The sequence below is a fragment of the Epargyreus clarus genome, unplaced genomic scaffold (genome assembly GCF_041222505.1).
Source record: "Epargyreus clarus isolate Ecla_fem2 unplaced genomic scaffold, WU_Ecla_fem_2.2 ptg000022l, whole genome shotgun sequence".
In the NCBI taxonomy this organism is placed as follows: domain Eukaryota; kingdom Metazoa; phylum Arthropoda; class Insecta; order Lepidoptera; family Hesperiidae; genus Epargyreus; species Epargyreus clarus.
Genome location: NW_027332229.1, coordinates 895,598 through 908,983, shown reverse-complemented (window position 1 = coordinate 908,983; position 13,386 = coordinate 895,598). Strand labels below are relative to the sequence as shown.

At 39.8% G+C, this 13,386-nt stretch overlaps 2 protein-coding genes across 2 annotated transcripts in view; both read left to right on the top strand.

The window, feature by feature from the left end:
• Nucleotides 1–13,386, top strand: part of LOC140751378 (uncharacterized) — a 95,241-nt gene that overhangs the window by 66,307 nt on the left and 15,548 nt on the right. The gene's annotated exons all lie outside the window — the stretch shown is intronic.
• LOC140751202 (uncharacterized) lies at nt 2,765–9,493 on the top strand. The gene is made up of 4 exons (XM_073085064.1): nt 2,765–3,761; nt 3,823–3,913; nt 8,456–8,515; nt 8,587–9,493. The coding sequence occupies exons 1-4, from the start codon at nt 3,098–3,100 to the stop codon at nt 9,491–9,493; spliced, it is 1,722 nt and encodes a 573-aa protein (XP_072941165.1). The 5' UTR covers nt 2,765–3,097.

Here is a 13,386-nt window from a genome sequence, read left to right as displayed (position 1 = left end):
GCGCTGCTGTGTTCCGGCATATTATACTCCGGCAGTTGAAGAGTGTAATGTTTTTCATATTGTTACAAAATTTAAAAGCGATGTGACAACGACATTACTACAATTCGATACTACATACAAAAACATTACCTTCCTTCAAATGTGGAAGGTAATGTTTTACACATTGCTACATAATTATAACGCCACGTGACAACGATATTACTATAATAAAACAAGCCCAAAAACTTTACTCTCCGACAATCGTGGAAGGTAATGTTTTACACAATTTAAAAGCGATGTGATAACGATATGACTATAATCGCAGTCCAGAATAAGGACGCGAGCTGGTTACTTATTTGAAAGCAATTTTGCTTTCCCCCTCTTCATTTAGAATGATACAGGGACGGACTTGAACTTGAGTTTATTTTGGTGTAATGTACTATATATAGTACATTGTTTGAATGTACCTACTATAAAGTAAAATAATATGTAATGTAAAATAAGCAATAGTTTAAATCGGTGTTAAAATGGTTTATGTCTTTTATTGGTTATTTTATGAAATGTACTATAAAAAGTTCAATATGACATCATTTAAATATATATTTATTGCTCATAAATGGCGTTTAAATTGTTGAAAAAAATCGTTGCAATAATTTTAAGTTACATCACTGTAATGTAATGTTTTTCGACTGTATGTATGTATGTCTCATTCTTTGTCACGCTGCAGCACAAACGGCTTGACGGATTAACATGATATATTAACACTAGTTTATGCCCGCGGCTTGGCCTGCGTTAAAAGAAAATAATACTAACATACATAAAACTATGTTCTTTCTCGGGTCTCAGACTATATTTGTACAAAATTTCATTAAAATCGGTTTAGTGGTTTAGGCGTGAAGAAGAGACAACCAGACAGACAGACAGAGTTACTTTCGGATTTATAATATTAGTAAGGATAATAAAAAACTGTGGAATTAACCATTAGTTTTTAAACAGGCGATTTTTGATTTTCATAATAATTTATAGTTACGTACGTGTAAATATTTAATCTTTTTACCACGCTTTTATTAGCTTGACCTGTATGTATGTATGTAACGGAATCTTTGAACTCGATTTTTACCCACTTTCTACACTCACAGCCCCCCACATTTGGATTCCCTGTATCGTGGGTGCCATGAACACACACAGAGACAAATATACACCCAGACCTAGAAACAGAAATCTAAATTCGTCATTTAAATTTCTACTTTGAACTGTTTGAACAAATCAAGAACCGATGCCAATAACTGATTTAATAATTTTGTCTTATTAAGCAGGATCGTTAAGATTAACGATATTCCTTGTGCGATGTTAGCGTTTTTAGTTTTTAACTATAATTATTAAAGTATTGAGTTATATATTTAACACTTGACACTATGAGTTATATTACATTTACAAAATATATATTGTAAATATATTATTTACCGAAATAACGTTACAGCATAAATAATGCGATCCACCCCTGTCGCCACCCTCCTAAGTGCCACCCACCCTAGTGATTTCACAGGGGTGGATCTGGCTTGAATATATTTTTATCTATTTTTAGGAACTTATATTAATTTGCAGAGGGTAATGTTATTCGAGTATGTGTCTCATTATATTAATTTCTTATAATATAGAAGTAGACGAGTATAGTCTTGATGGTAAGTGGCTACTGCCGTATGGACATCAGTAATCAACCCCAGATAGGATTTGATTCCTACCTGAGGACGACGACAGATGTGTCGCTACCCCTGAGGACTAACTTGGAACCTGGGATTAATACGAGTATGTCTTTCTTAGCCCACAATTTTTATGTACATTATGTAGGTATTTTTTGGTCAAATGTCTTAAATAAATATAGTTTTACTAACTTTTACATTAATTATAAGGAACTAAGGCATTAAGTTGGCCCTTTGAAACCCCTATATTTCGAAAAAAACTTACAAAAGCTTTTATTTTTGATATTTTCTAAAATTCATGATAACCTAGTTATAAATTCAATCAAATAATGCTTTTTAAATATTATTATTATTACAATATATTCGACACAGCCACAATCCGGCTCTGTGTTAACTCCCTGTTAACCTATATGAAACACAGGGCTGCATTCTGTTACATCGATTTATTTATTCATTTAACATGTGAAATAAAATAATCAAATCATATATTTGCATACAGCTTATTACAAATAAAACCTTATTAAAAAAATAACCAAATTGTAGTGTATATGATTTTTTCTATAATTTTATTTAAATTAAGTGAGATTCTAAGTAAGTCCGATGTTCAAATCCTGTGGACAAGAACTTTTCTGTATTTAAATTTCATAATAGTAAGAATTTAGCAGTGATAGCCTTGTGGTTGAAATTCTCAATCAGGGGGTCCCAGGTTCAAATCCCGGGACATCTGATATTTTTAAAGTGCGGTAAAATATGTCCTAAACCTATGACGATCCGTGCCCAGCAGTGGGACAGTTATGAGTTTAAGGCGAAGTGAGATAAATATTTTTATTATCCGAATATAATATTCAATAATAAATAAAATTGTAATTTACAAGTCAGAATGGCTTTAGTACCTTTATTAAAAAAAAGAAAAAAACATAATTATGCTTTTATAACTTTGAAACTACATGATATAATAAATATCTGCTTCATTTATGATAAACCAACAATTTAAAGATAAATATGGTATTTTTTTTTAATTAGAAAAAAGTCAAAAACATCACATTAAAACCACTTATTTATTTATTTATTTAAAACCTTGTAACGCCGCCTTATATAGCATCGGTTCGCTCGCGCCTTTACCTACGTCTCCGGCGCCGCGAGTTTCGTTCGCTCGTTCCCCCGTTCGCCGCGCCAGTCCGCTTTACGCCGTCTTTATGAATACACGCTTTTGTACAAGTACCAACCGACTATCATTCCGTGTCTCCCGCCCTCAGTTGAATCATTTACAGTGGCGCCCAACGTGGGGCATCTAAAGGATTTTTAGAACTCACATTCGTAAATTAATTAGTGTTAACGATCGTGTTCAACTGTGTTGACACGCCTGTGACTATAGTTTATCGTGTTCGTGTACTTGTGTTAAGTGTTAAGTTTTAAACATGCCTCGACCACGTCGTAAGAGACAATCCTTGGACAGTGCAGAGGGCACTGACAAGAACTTGGACTCGTCATACGAGGATCGGCTGGAGCCGTTGTTGTCAGCGTTCGCCAGAGCTCAAGCTCAGTCGAATCGTGAGCTTATTGAATCTATTCTGAACTCGCACACGCTCAACCAGAGCTCTACCAGCCCTACGTCTCCAGGCATGTCATCAATGGTTCAGACTGGAAACTTCGCGAATTGTACCGCTCGTTTCAACGGATCAAAGCAGGACTCAGAAGTCGTAGAAGCATTCGTCGACGCTATATGTGTGTACAAGGAGTGCACTAACATCAGTGACGACCATGCACTACGTGGCCTTCCGATGCTCCTAGAGGGAGAGGCCGCTGTTTGGTTCAGGGGAGTTAAAGCGTCGATCGCATCGTGGGACGACGCACTCAAGCGCCTACGTTCAATGTATGGAGCTCCTAGGCCTCCGCATAAGATTTTTAGGGACATCTTCGCGTCAGACCAGCGCTCCGAACGTGCAGAGGTCTTCGTGACTCGCCTCCGTGCTCTGATGGCGAAACTACCCTATACCATCGAAGAAAGAATACAGTTAGATATGATTTACGGTTTACTCAACAACATAATTCGTGAACGTGTCAGTAGAGAATCCGTTCACAGTGTAGTATATGTACTGCTACTCTCGTGATACACTGGCTCGACCACTCACTATGTGCGCAGGCGGCCGTCCGCTCTCGCCCTTGGCTCTCGCGATACTGACGTCGCGCGCCCCGCCACACCGTGAGCACGAGACAATGTTTACAGCTGTGCTGTACTATAGTTATTTGTCATGATACAAACACTACATCCCTTTCTTATCAAAATCTTTATTATTTATTTTTGCTAACATACTTCTAAATCGTCAACCCTCTCAGAATGAGAAGGATCCGGCCACAGCCCACCGCGCCGGCCCAACGCACATTGGCACCTCGCACTCTTATGAGAGATACGCACATAACCTCTAATACCAGAGGTGCGCACCCGGGACCCGTACCCCAGACCGCTCGATCAAGAGGCCGTGCCTCTCAGCCTCTAGGCCATCAGCTATACTGAATACTATATTATTTACTCCTAAATAATAATTATTAATTTAACAAAAAGGTAATAATTCAAAATCGATGTAAGTTATTTATTCCCATTATTTTAAGGATTTCCAGTCTCATCTTTTCTCATATCATTTAATTCTAATAACCTGTTTCTACTTATAATTTATATAAGCCTTTAGTTACCCATTTACTGAAGTTGCATGTATTTTGTATGGTAACCTTTTTAGCTTTAAATGTTAATAGCACAAAACATTTTATTATATTAAATTTACATTGTTGGTATCTTTATATTCAAAAAAGTATCTAGCTTTGCACACAACCCCTCTTTAAACACGTTTAGACTCCTGTGTCTTATACAACGTTTCAATATTAGTGTTTTCTCAATTTCTTTTCCAAAGGGGAAATCTAGCTAGCAGACCACTGTGACCGGAGCTTAAGTTATTTATAACAATTTCAAAATCACATGTCACTATTAAGTATTCTTTTACATTGGGTTAACTGTGTAACCATTACTGTGTAACTAGACATACTTCATTACTAATTCAAAGGACGAGAAATCAGCTAATGGTAGAAGATACATAACTTGACAATTCAATGCAAGACAATTCAATTAAACGTTCAATCAATATCATTTCGTTCCTTGGCTTCTACGCTACTTTTTAACTTGCCAACAATTTGGAAACCCGGAATGTGCAGAGCCACTTCACTTCTAGAAAGCCAGTGTTCAGTCAGTAAATGAACATCCACACTACATTGTTCCAAAATTAATTCTACTTCTAGTGTTTTGCCAAAAAAACCTTGAATATTTTGATATACAACATTTAGCACATGAGTAGGTTTTCTTGTTGTCCTGGATGATAGTTTCTTTGCCAATAAAGATTTACTTATATAATTAATTACAATAGACCCAATATGTATTGCCTTACAAAGCATCGATTAATCTTTTGTCTTTAAATGAAACAAACAAAGCGTGATCCGTCTTAACAAACTTTTTACAAAATTATTTGTGTCCAATATAGACATACTTATTATTACAGTGACAGCAGTCATAATGCATTATTAAATTTAATTTATAATTATGACTATTATATTGCATTGATAAACTTGTAGAATATGGAAATGCACATATAATTAATTTCTCGCATTCAATGTTTAAAATTTATACAGATAATCTCTCAATGCCTTTTTCATTATACATTATACGTTAGATGGTTACATAAGGACATAACTGATGGCTTAGAATGGGCCTCAGTATGTTTACACAAATCCGGCACTTATTTGTTGATTGTACCTGATCTGAAATTTCTTTTTGCAACAACTCATATTTAAGTTTAAAATTTTAATACTAATTCTTCTATGTATGTTATTTCATGGCTCTGGGCTATTTGTAGTTATTAACATTATTAATTAAATTTCCTTTTTCGTTTCATTAAGGATTTTATAAACTTGTTAACATTGGTGTACTTATAGATGTCTGTTTCTGTTTTTCTATCAAATGTTGTAAACAGAATAAACATTCTCACACAAGAGTCGTTATTTCATTTTGAGCATGTTTTGCATTGTTTCTTTAACTTATCCCGTTCATGTTGTAATTCTAATACAAGTGAATTGTCGGTTGTTTTGGGCAAACTGAAAAACTTATTTAAGTCGATCCTAATAGCGTTGAGTTGAATGATGTGTCATTAGATTAACAGAAGCATTACAAAGGTTTGATTCCGATTTTGATCAGGTTATTTCCTCCTAAGGTTATATTTTCCATATTTATTTCTGTTTCACACAGATGATGCGAAGGTTAGTGTAGCTCATAAATAAACTGAATACCGTTCTATACATGACAAAATTCAGTTTCAATTCACCTTCATATTACGTATTTTTTATTTAGTCATTTTGTAATAAGTTTTAATGGTTTAGAGCAACTTTATTCCCACAACTACATACGGATTGCAATGTTGATATGTTTTTTTCTGCAAAATGTTGATTCGTATAGTCCGTATTTCACACACTCAATATCGCTATTACCGAGATATAAGGTAATGTGAACATAGTCCCTTGCTTTAATATTCAGCAGGTATACATTTTAGTACTTCTAAACACATAATGTTAACATTTTCTCATCTATTATTTCTACATAGCAGATGTTAACTAGGCAACTGACAGCTGTCCTCAACATAATTACTTTTTAATATCATTTTAACAATGGTGATTAGAAAATATATTTATATATATCATTTCCAATTTAATGGAGGTATATTTGTACCACAGTTTTCCAATTTAATGGACGGTCATTTGAACCACAGTTTTCCAATTTAATAGACGTACATTTGTGCCACAGTTTTCCAATTTAATGGACGGTCATGTGAACCACAGTTTTCCAATTTAATGGAGGTACATTTGTATCACAGTTTTCCAATTTAATGGACGGTCATGTGAACCACAGTTTTCCAATTTAATGGAGGTACATTTGTATCACAGTTTTCCAATTTAATGGACGGTCATGTGAACCACAGTTTTCCAATTTAATGGAGGTACATTTGTATCACAGTTTTCCAATTTAATGGACGGTCATGTGAACCACAGTTTTCCAATTTAATGGAGGTACATTTGTATCACAGTTTTCCAATTTAATGGACGGTCATGTGAACCACAGTTTTCCAATTTAATGGAGGTACATTTGTATCACAGTTTTCCAATTTAATGGACGGTCATGTGAACCACAGTTTTCCAATTTAATGGAGGTACATTTGTATCACAGTTTTCCAATTTAATGGACGGTCATGTAAACCACACTTTTCCAATTTAATGGAGTACATTTGTACCACAGTTTTCCTTTTCTTCTTCTTTTTCTTCTTTTTTTTCTTTTCTTTTCTTCTTTTTTTTTCCAACATTTAGGCAGACGGGCCCCCCGGTGGAAAACAGTCACTGTAGCCCATGCCCCGCCGTCCTGAAGGAGAGCAACTTTCGCACCCCTCTTGAAGAGCTCCATGTCACAACGCTCAAGAAATACCTCAGGTAGTTCATCCCACACTACGCACGCACGCGGAAAAACGACCGTGCAACCTGAACCGTGGAGGACCGCCATGGGTCCAATCGATATGGACGGAACCGCACCCTTCGGCGAGTGGTGCGATGCTAGGTGTAACCGCATTATATTATTGGCATTTCCATAATTTCTTATTTTGTAGGATCCAACACACTTACCATACCACACACTTAGATAAGTATCTTAGATAAGTAAAATCTATAGACTGATCACCGCAACAAGAAAGTGCAACCAGCCCTGAGAACCGAAACTGTTACCCAAACAAAATAACGCCACGCCTCCGTTGCAAAATATCCCAAAAATACCTGATCATTCACTCATTTGTTCGTTGCATTAACCACGCAGTATTAATTATTACTGTAAGATTACATTTACTATTATACATTACATTATAAAAATAAATAAAATTAAAATAGTTTAAAACCTTCACTCGAAAAATAGTTAACATATTTAATTGGCTTTCCGTATATTTCATTGGCTGCAACGCCGCATTCGTGATTTAAAAAAACAAAAGGTGATTATGGCGCGAAACGGCAGACGTCAAGGATGTCTTGGGATTCATTAAAAACAACTAGCCGGACTCAATTCCCTCATTGGAGATACTCCCAAAATTTAGTTATTTGTAAATTTCCTCCAAAAATGCTCACCTGTCAAGAATTCAAAAGTAAATGACAAAATCACCCCTTTGCGGCCCCACCCAATTCCGATGCGGCGAGACATCTTTCCCTTTTAATTACCAAAACCGACACCTATAATATTATTTATTTAAGCTATTAGGCCATAATGCTTAATTAATAATTTTGCATTAATTTCAAATAACAAAGCGGAATAAAATACGTTAATATAAGTTCCAAAATCGATTATTAGTAACTGAAGTCTGAATCCTTTTAGTGAAACAAAATACACACACTGTACGACCGTATACCAAAATTACATTCGAAAGAGAACGGTTTGATAATTGACTTTATGTTGTCGTGTGCGAGTAGGTGCCAACTAATACCTTACACTTTACTAATAACTTTATACTTCGTTAACAGTGTAAACACTAAACTCGTGTGTTAATACCTACGAGTATTTCACTGAATTTGATAGTGCTGTTTTTTTTTTTTTTTTTTTATTATTTTTTATATAATTATCATTATTACTTCCCTTTATCCTCGTCGCCACTTGTAGTATATGTACTGCTACTCTCGTGATACACTGGCTCGACCACTCACTATGTGCGCAGGCGGCCGTCCGCTCTCGCCCTTGGCTCTCGCGATACTGACGTCGCGCGCCCCGCCACACCGTGAGCACGAGACAATGTTTACAGCTGTGCTGTACTATAGTTATTTGTCATGATACAAACACTACACACAGCATCGAAGATTTGATAAGTAAAGCCAGACACATAGAGGACACCATCAATGAAGCGCCAGCGTATCCAAGTACTGTCGGTACTTTGCGCGGTTTTCATGTGTATCAAAAGAAAACGCTCCCTTCGTTCGCCGCGCGCGGCTTTGCGGCGCCCGCTTTGAATACAAGCGTGCCGCCGCCAGCCCTTTGTAGCGCGCCGCCGCCGACTTTGACCGCCGCCGCGCCGTCGCCCGCCCTTTGTGCGAGCGTGCCGCCGCCGCCGGCCGTCGCGTCGGTTAGAAGCGCGGGAAACGCATCAAACGCGCCGTTGCTGACCGCTACTTCTACGAGTGACGACACGACTAAAGTAGTAAGACTTTCGTCGAGTGCAGGTAAACTTTTCTGTGTTTATTGTCGTAAATCGGGACATTCGCGCGATTTGTGTCCGAAAATTAAAAGTAAGAGTGAAGTGGCCGGTTCTCAAATTTCGTGTTACGGTTGCGGTCGAATAGGTGTTATCCGTTCTAACTGCGTAAAATGTAACTCTTTCGCGTCCATTAATGTTTTACAGAACTCTAACTCGGGTTGCAAATGTTCAAGTGATGTTTCTGTTTGTAATCGCTTAAATCATGATTCTGTTTATGTTCGTAATGTTACAAAAGATAAAATGTGTAAAAGAAATTTGAAAAAGTGTAAGGTTCAAGGACACTTGTCTTCACGGCCCGAGTCGAAACTCAAACGCATGCCGATAGCGTCCAAGGCTAATGATTTTGAGTCTTCAATTTGTGATAACATACCTACTCGCGAACTTTTGCCTCTGGAAGACAAGTTACCTTTCAACGGTTATAGTAATAATGTATCTAAGAATGATGTTGTACCTACTTATGCATGTTTGCCTATGAGCGGAACGGTTTTGCGGGCGACCGACTGAATCGCGTGTTTCAGATTCTAGTAAGGGCCGTCCCATTCTTTATATCGAGATTTGTGGTAATACCGGTACGGGTTTAGTTGACACGGCTGCCAAGCGTTGCATTGCTGGAGCCTCACTTTATGCACTATTCCAAAGGCTAAATTTACCTTTTCGCGATAGTGTCATGTCAGTGAAGCTCGCGGACGGAGTCGTTCAAACACTGGATGTCAAACTAGTACATGTAAAGGTAAGGCTCGATCGAACTGATGTAGTAATACCTACCACCTTCGTTATTTTTCCGCACGCCGTCAACAACGAAACTCTTCTAGGCGTCGATTTCTTGCGCAAAGCGCGCATTACTATTAACATGCATCGTAATACATGGTTCACGGCTGATCGACCTCATGTTACTCACCGCTTGCACTACGAGTCTTTCCACAGTCTTATGGGGTGTGCTTCCGCGGATTTTCTGAGGGCAGACGAGGGTACGATGTTGGAACCAGATGAGCGTACAACACTTGCTGAAGTACTTCATGAGTATGAAGACGTTTTTAAGGAAGGGGGAGGTCCAACACCGTTTGCTGAGCACCGAATAGAAACGGGTGATCATCCTCCCATTGCAGTTCCTCCTTATCGCCTCACTCCAGCTAAGAGGGCTATTATGGAAGCCGAGCTCGAGAAGATGTTACAGCAAGACATTATTGAAGAATGCGAGTCTGCATGGGCTGCGCCAGCATTACTCGTTCCAAAGAAAGACGGAACTTACCGTTTCTGCGTCGATTATCGAAAGCTTAATGCCGTCACCAAGAGTGATTCCTATCCATTGCCGATCATCGACGACCTACTGCAGTACACCGGTAAGAGTTGTTACATGAGCACGATAGACCTTCGCGCCGGGTACTGGCAGGTGTGTGTTCGAGAAGCCGACCAGGATAAAACCGCTTTCGTCACACCTTTTGGGGTTCACCGTTTCAAACGTATGCCCTTTGGCTTACGAAATGCGCCCGCGACGTTTCAACGCCTCGTTGACCGATTTCGTTCGGGTTCTTCTCTCAAAAACACCACAGTCTTAGGTTATATCGATGACCTTATTATAATTTCTGACAGCTTCGTGAAACACCTTGAGGATCTTCGTGCTGTATTTGACCGTCTTAGAGTCTTCAACCTCCGAGCCAACCGGGATAAATGTGTTTTTGCTCGGGAGAGTGTGAAATATCTTGGTCACATCATAATGCCTCAAGGAGTATCACCTGATCCTGATAAGATCAAGGCCATAGCTGATATGAAAGAACCTACATCCGTAAAGCATCTCAAGAGCTTCTTGCAGACCTGTTCTTGGTTCCGGAAATTCGTGCCAGAATTTTCAAAGGTCGCACAGCCTCTTACGATGCTCACTAAAAAGGCTCAGTCTTGGATCTGGGGTGACGCACAAGTCAATGCGTTTACAGAACTGAAAAGGTTACTCACCTCAACGCCAATACTCGCCCAACCGGATTATAGTTTGCCGTTTGTTATCCGCACTGATGCCAGCAATTACGCCTTAGGCGCCGCTTTGCTCCAGGGGGAGTCATCACGTGAAGAAAAACCCATTGAGTACGCGAGCAGACTTCTCACGCCAGCAGAACGTAATTATTCAACGACCGAGCGGGAGGCTCTTGCCGTCGTATGGGCTTGTGAGAAGTTCCGAGGATATATTGATGGACATCCAGTTCGTGTTGCCAGCGACCATCAACCGCTCAAGTGGTTACTTACCCTGAAGTCACCAACCGGTAGATTGGTACGATGGGCCATGAAGCTCCAGTCTTTCGATCTTCAAGTCGATTACACACCGGGAAAGGCCAACGTCATCGCGGATACGCTGAGTCGACCGCCCTGCGAAGAGGATACTCGCGAGTCCTGTGGAGTATGTACAGTTATCGTAGAGGTACCTCGATGGGATGCGACGAACGTCCGTCAATCTCAGCTCGATGACCCCGAAGTTTCGAAGATCCTTAAAGACCTGGAAGGAAAAGATGAAGTAGCTCTTAAAACGTGGACCGAAAGAGGATACCACCTTGTTAGAGGAGTGTTGTACAGGTACATCGAGGCTGACACCGAAGAACCGCAGCTCGTCGTTCCTGAAATCCTTAGGAAACAGGTTATGTTGGAATGTCATGATTCTCCAACTTCCGGTCATGGCGGTATAGAGAGAACTCTTCACCGCATTGCCGAACGTTTTTATTTTCCCGGGATGCGTCGTTATGTAACAGAATATCTCAAGACTTGTGTAGAATGTCAACGCTACAAGCCGAGCAATGTGAAACCAGCTGGGTTGCTCCAAACACCAGTTCCGGCTCAGCGTTTTGAAGTTGTCGCCGTCGATCTCTTTGGGCCTTTACCCAAAGGACCTCTAGGTGAGAGGTGGATCCTGATAGTCGAGGACACCACAAGCAAGTGGGTGGAACTCTTTGCCCTCACCGAGGCCACGGCCATGATCTGTGCGAAAACATTAGTCAATGAAGTCTTCATGAGGTTTGGACTTCCGAGGCGTATGATTTCTGACAACGGTGTGCAATTTGTAGCCGATGTCATGCAGCACGCTATGTTTGTTCTGGGAGTCAAACAAAATCTGATACCTCTGTACCATCCAGAAGCTAATCCCGTGGAACGGAAGAACAGGGATTTGAAAGTCCAACTCGCCATATTAGTTGAGAAGGAGCACCGACAGTGGGCCGAAGCTTTGCCGTTTATCCGGTTCGCTTTGAATACTTCGTTAACCCAAGCAACAAAGCAGACTCCTGCCTTTCTTACTTTTGCCAGGGAATTGCGTTCGCCCATCTCTGTTCAAAGTGACCTTCGAGCGATAGTTGAGACCGAGAATTATGTCCCTCAGATCACGCCTTATTTGCTCAAGCTAGCCGGTATTCTCTCAGATGCTAAGGAAAGCATAGAGAATGAGCAAGATAAGAGGAAACGCGTTAAGGACAAGACTCGTCAAAACGCCGAGGGTTATGTTCCAGGTGACTTAGTCTTGTTACGCGGTCATATATTAAGTAGTACTAGTAAGGGGTTCAGTTCAAAACTCGCCCCACGGCAAGATGGTCCGTATGTTATAACTAAGAAGGTTAGTCCAACTACATACATCTTGTCTCGTTGTGGTAGACCTGACGAAATTTTGGGGAAGTACCACACCAGGGATCTGCGTCGATACCACGCTCGTCAGGACGATCAGCTGGAGCCTGTATGTCCTAAAAGACCGCGCGGTCGTCCTCGTAAAAACCCTGTCGCGTAAGTTTTACTGGTGTTTGACCTGTCGTGAGGTCACCTGACTAGGTCAAAAGGGGGAGACTGTAACGCCGCCTTATATAGCATCGGTTCGCTCGCGCCTTTACCTACGTCTCCGGCGCCGCGAGTTTCGTTCGCTCGTTCCCCCGTTCGCCGCGCCAGTCCGCTTTACGCCGTCTTTATGAATACACGCTTTTGTACAAGTACCAACCGACTATCATTCCGTGTCTCCCGCCCTCAGTTGAATCTTTTACAACCTGAAAATATCAACAATACTCTTATACCCACACAAAAACCAAATTATATTTCTATGTGGTATTTATTTTATATTCATTTAAAAAAAATAAAAAAAAGCAATTTATCGATGGTTCAGATCCGGCCCTGCGCTAACCCCCTGCGTACTGATTCACAACACAGAGCCGTATTCACGTATCGATCTGTTTGTCATTATACACTTAGTACCTGAGATAGCTTAGTGGTTTAGATAGCATTCAGAGGGTCATAAGTTCAAATCCCAGGGATCACTTTTTTGAACCGACTTCGAAAGGGTTCTTAGGTGTAGATAGATAACCTAGTGGTTAAGATGTTATTCGGAGGGTCAAAGGTTCAATTCCCAAACACAAAATAAGGAGGTTCTTTGGTAGTATAGG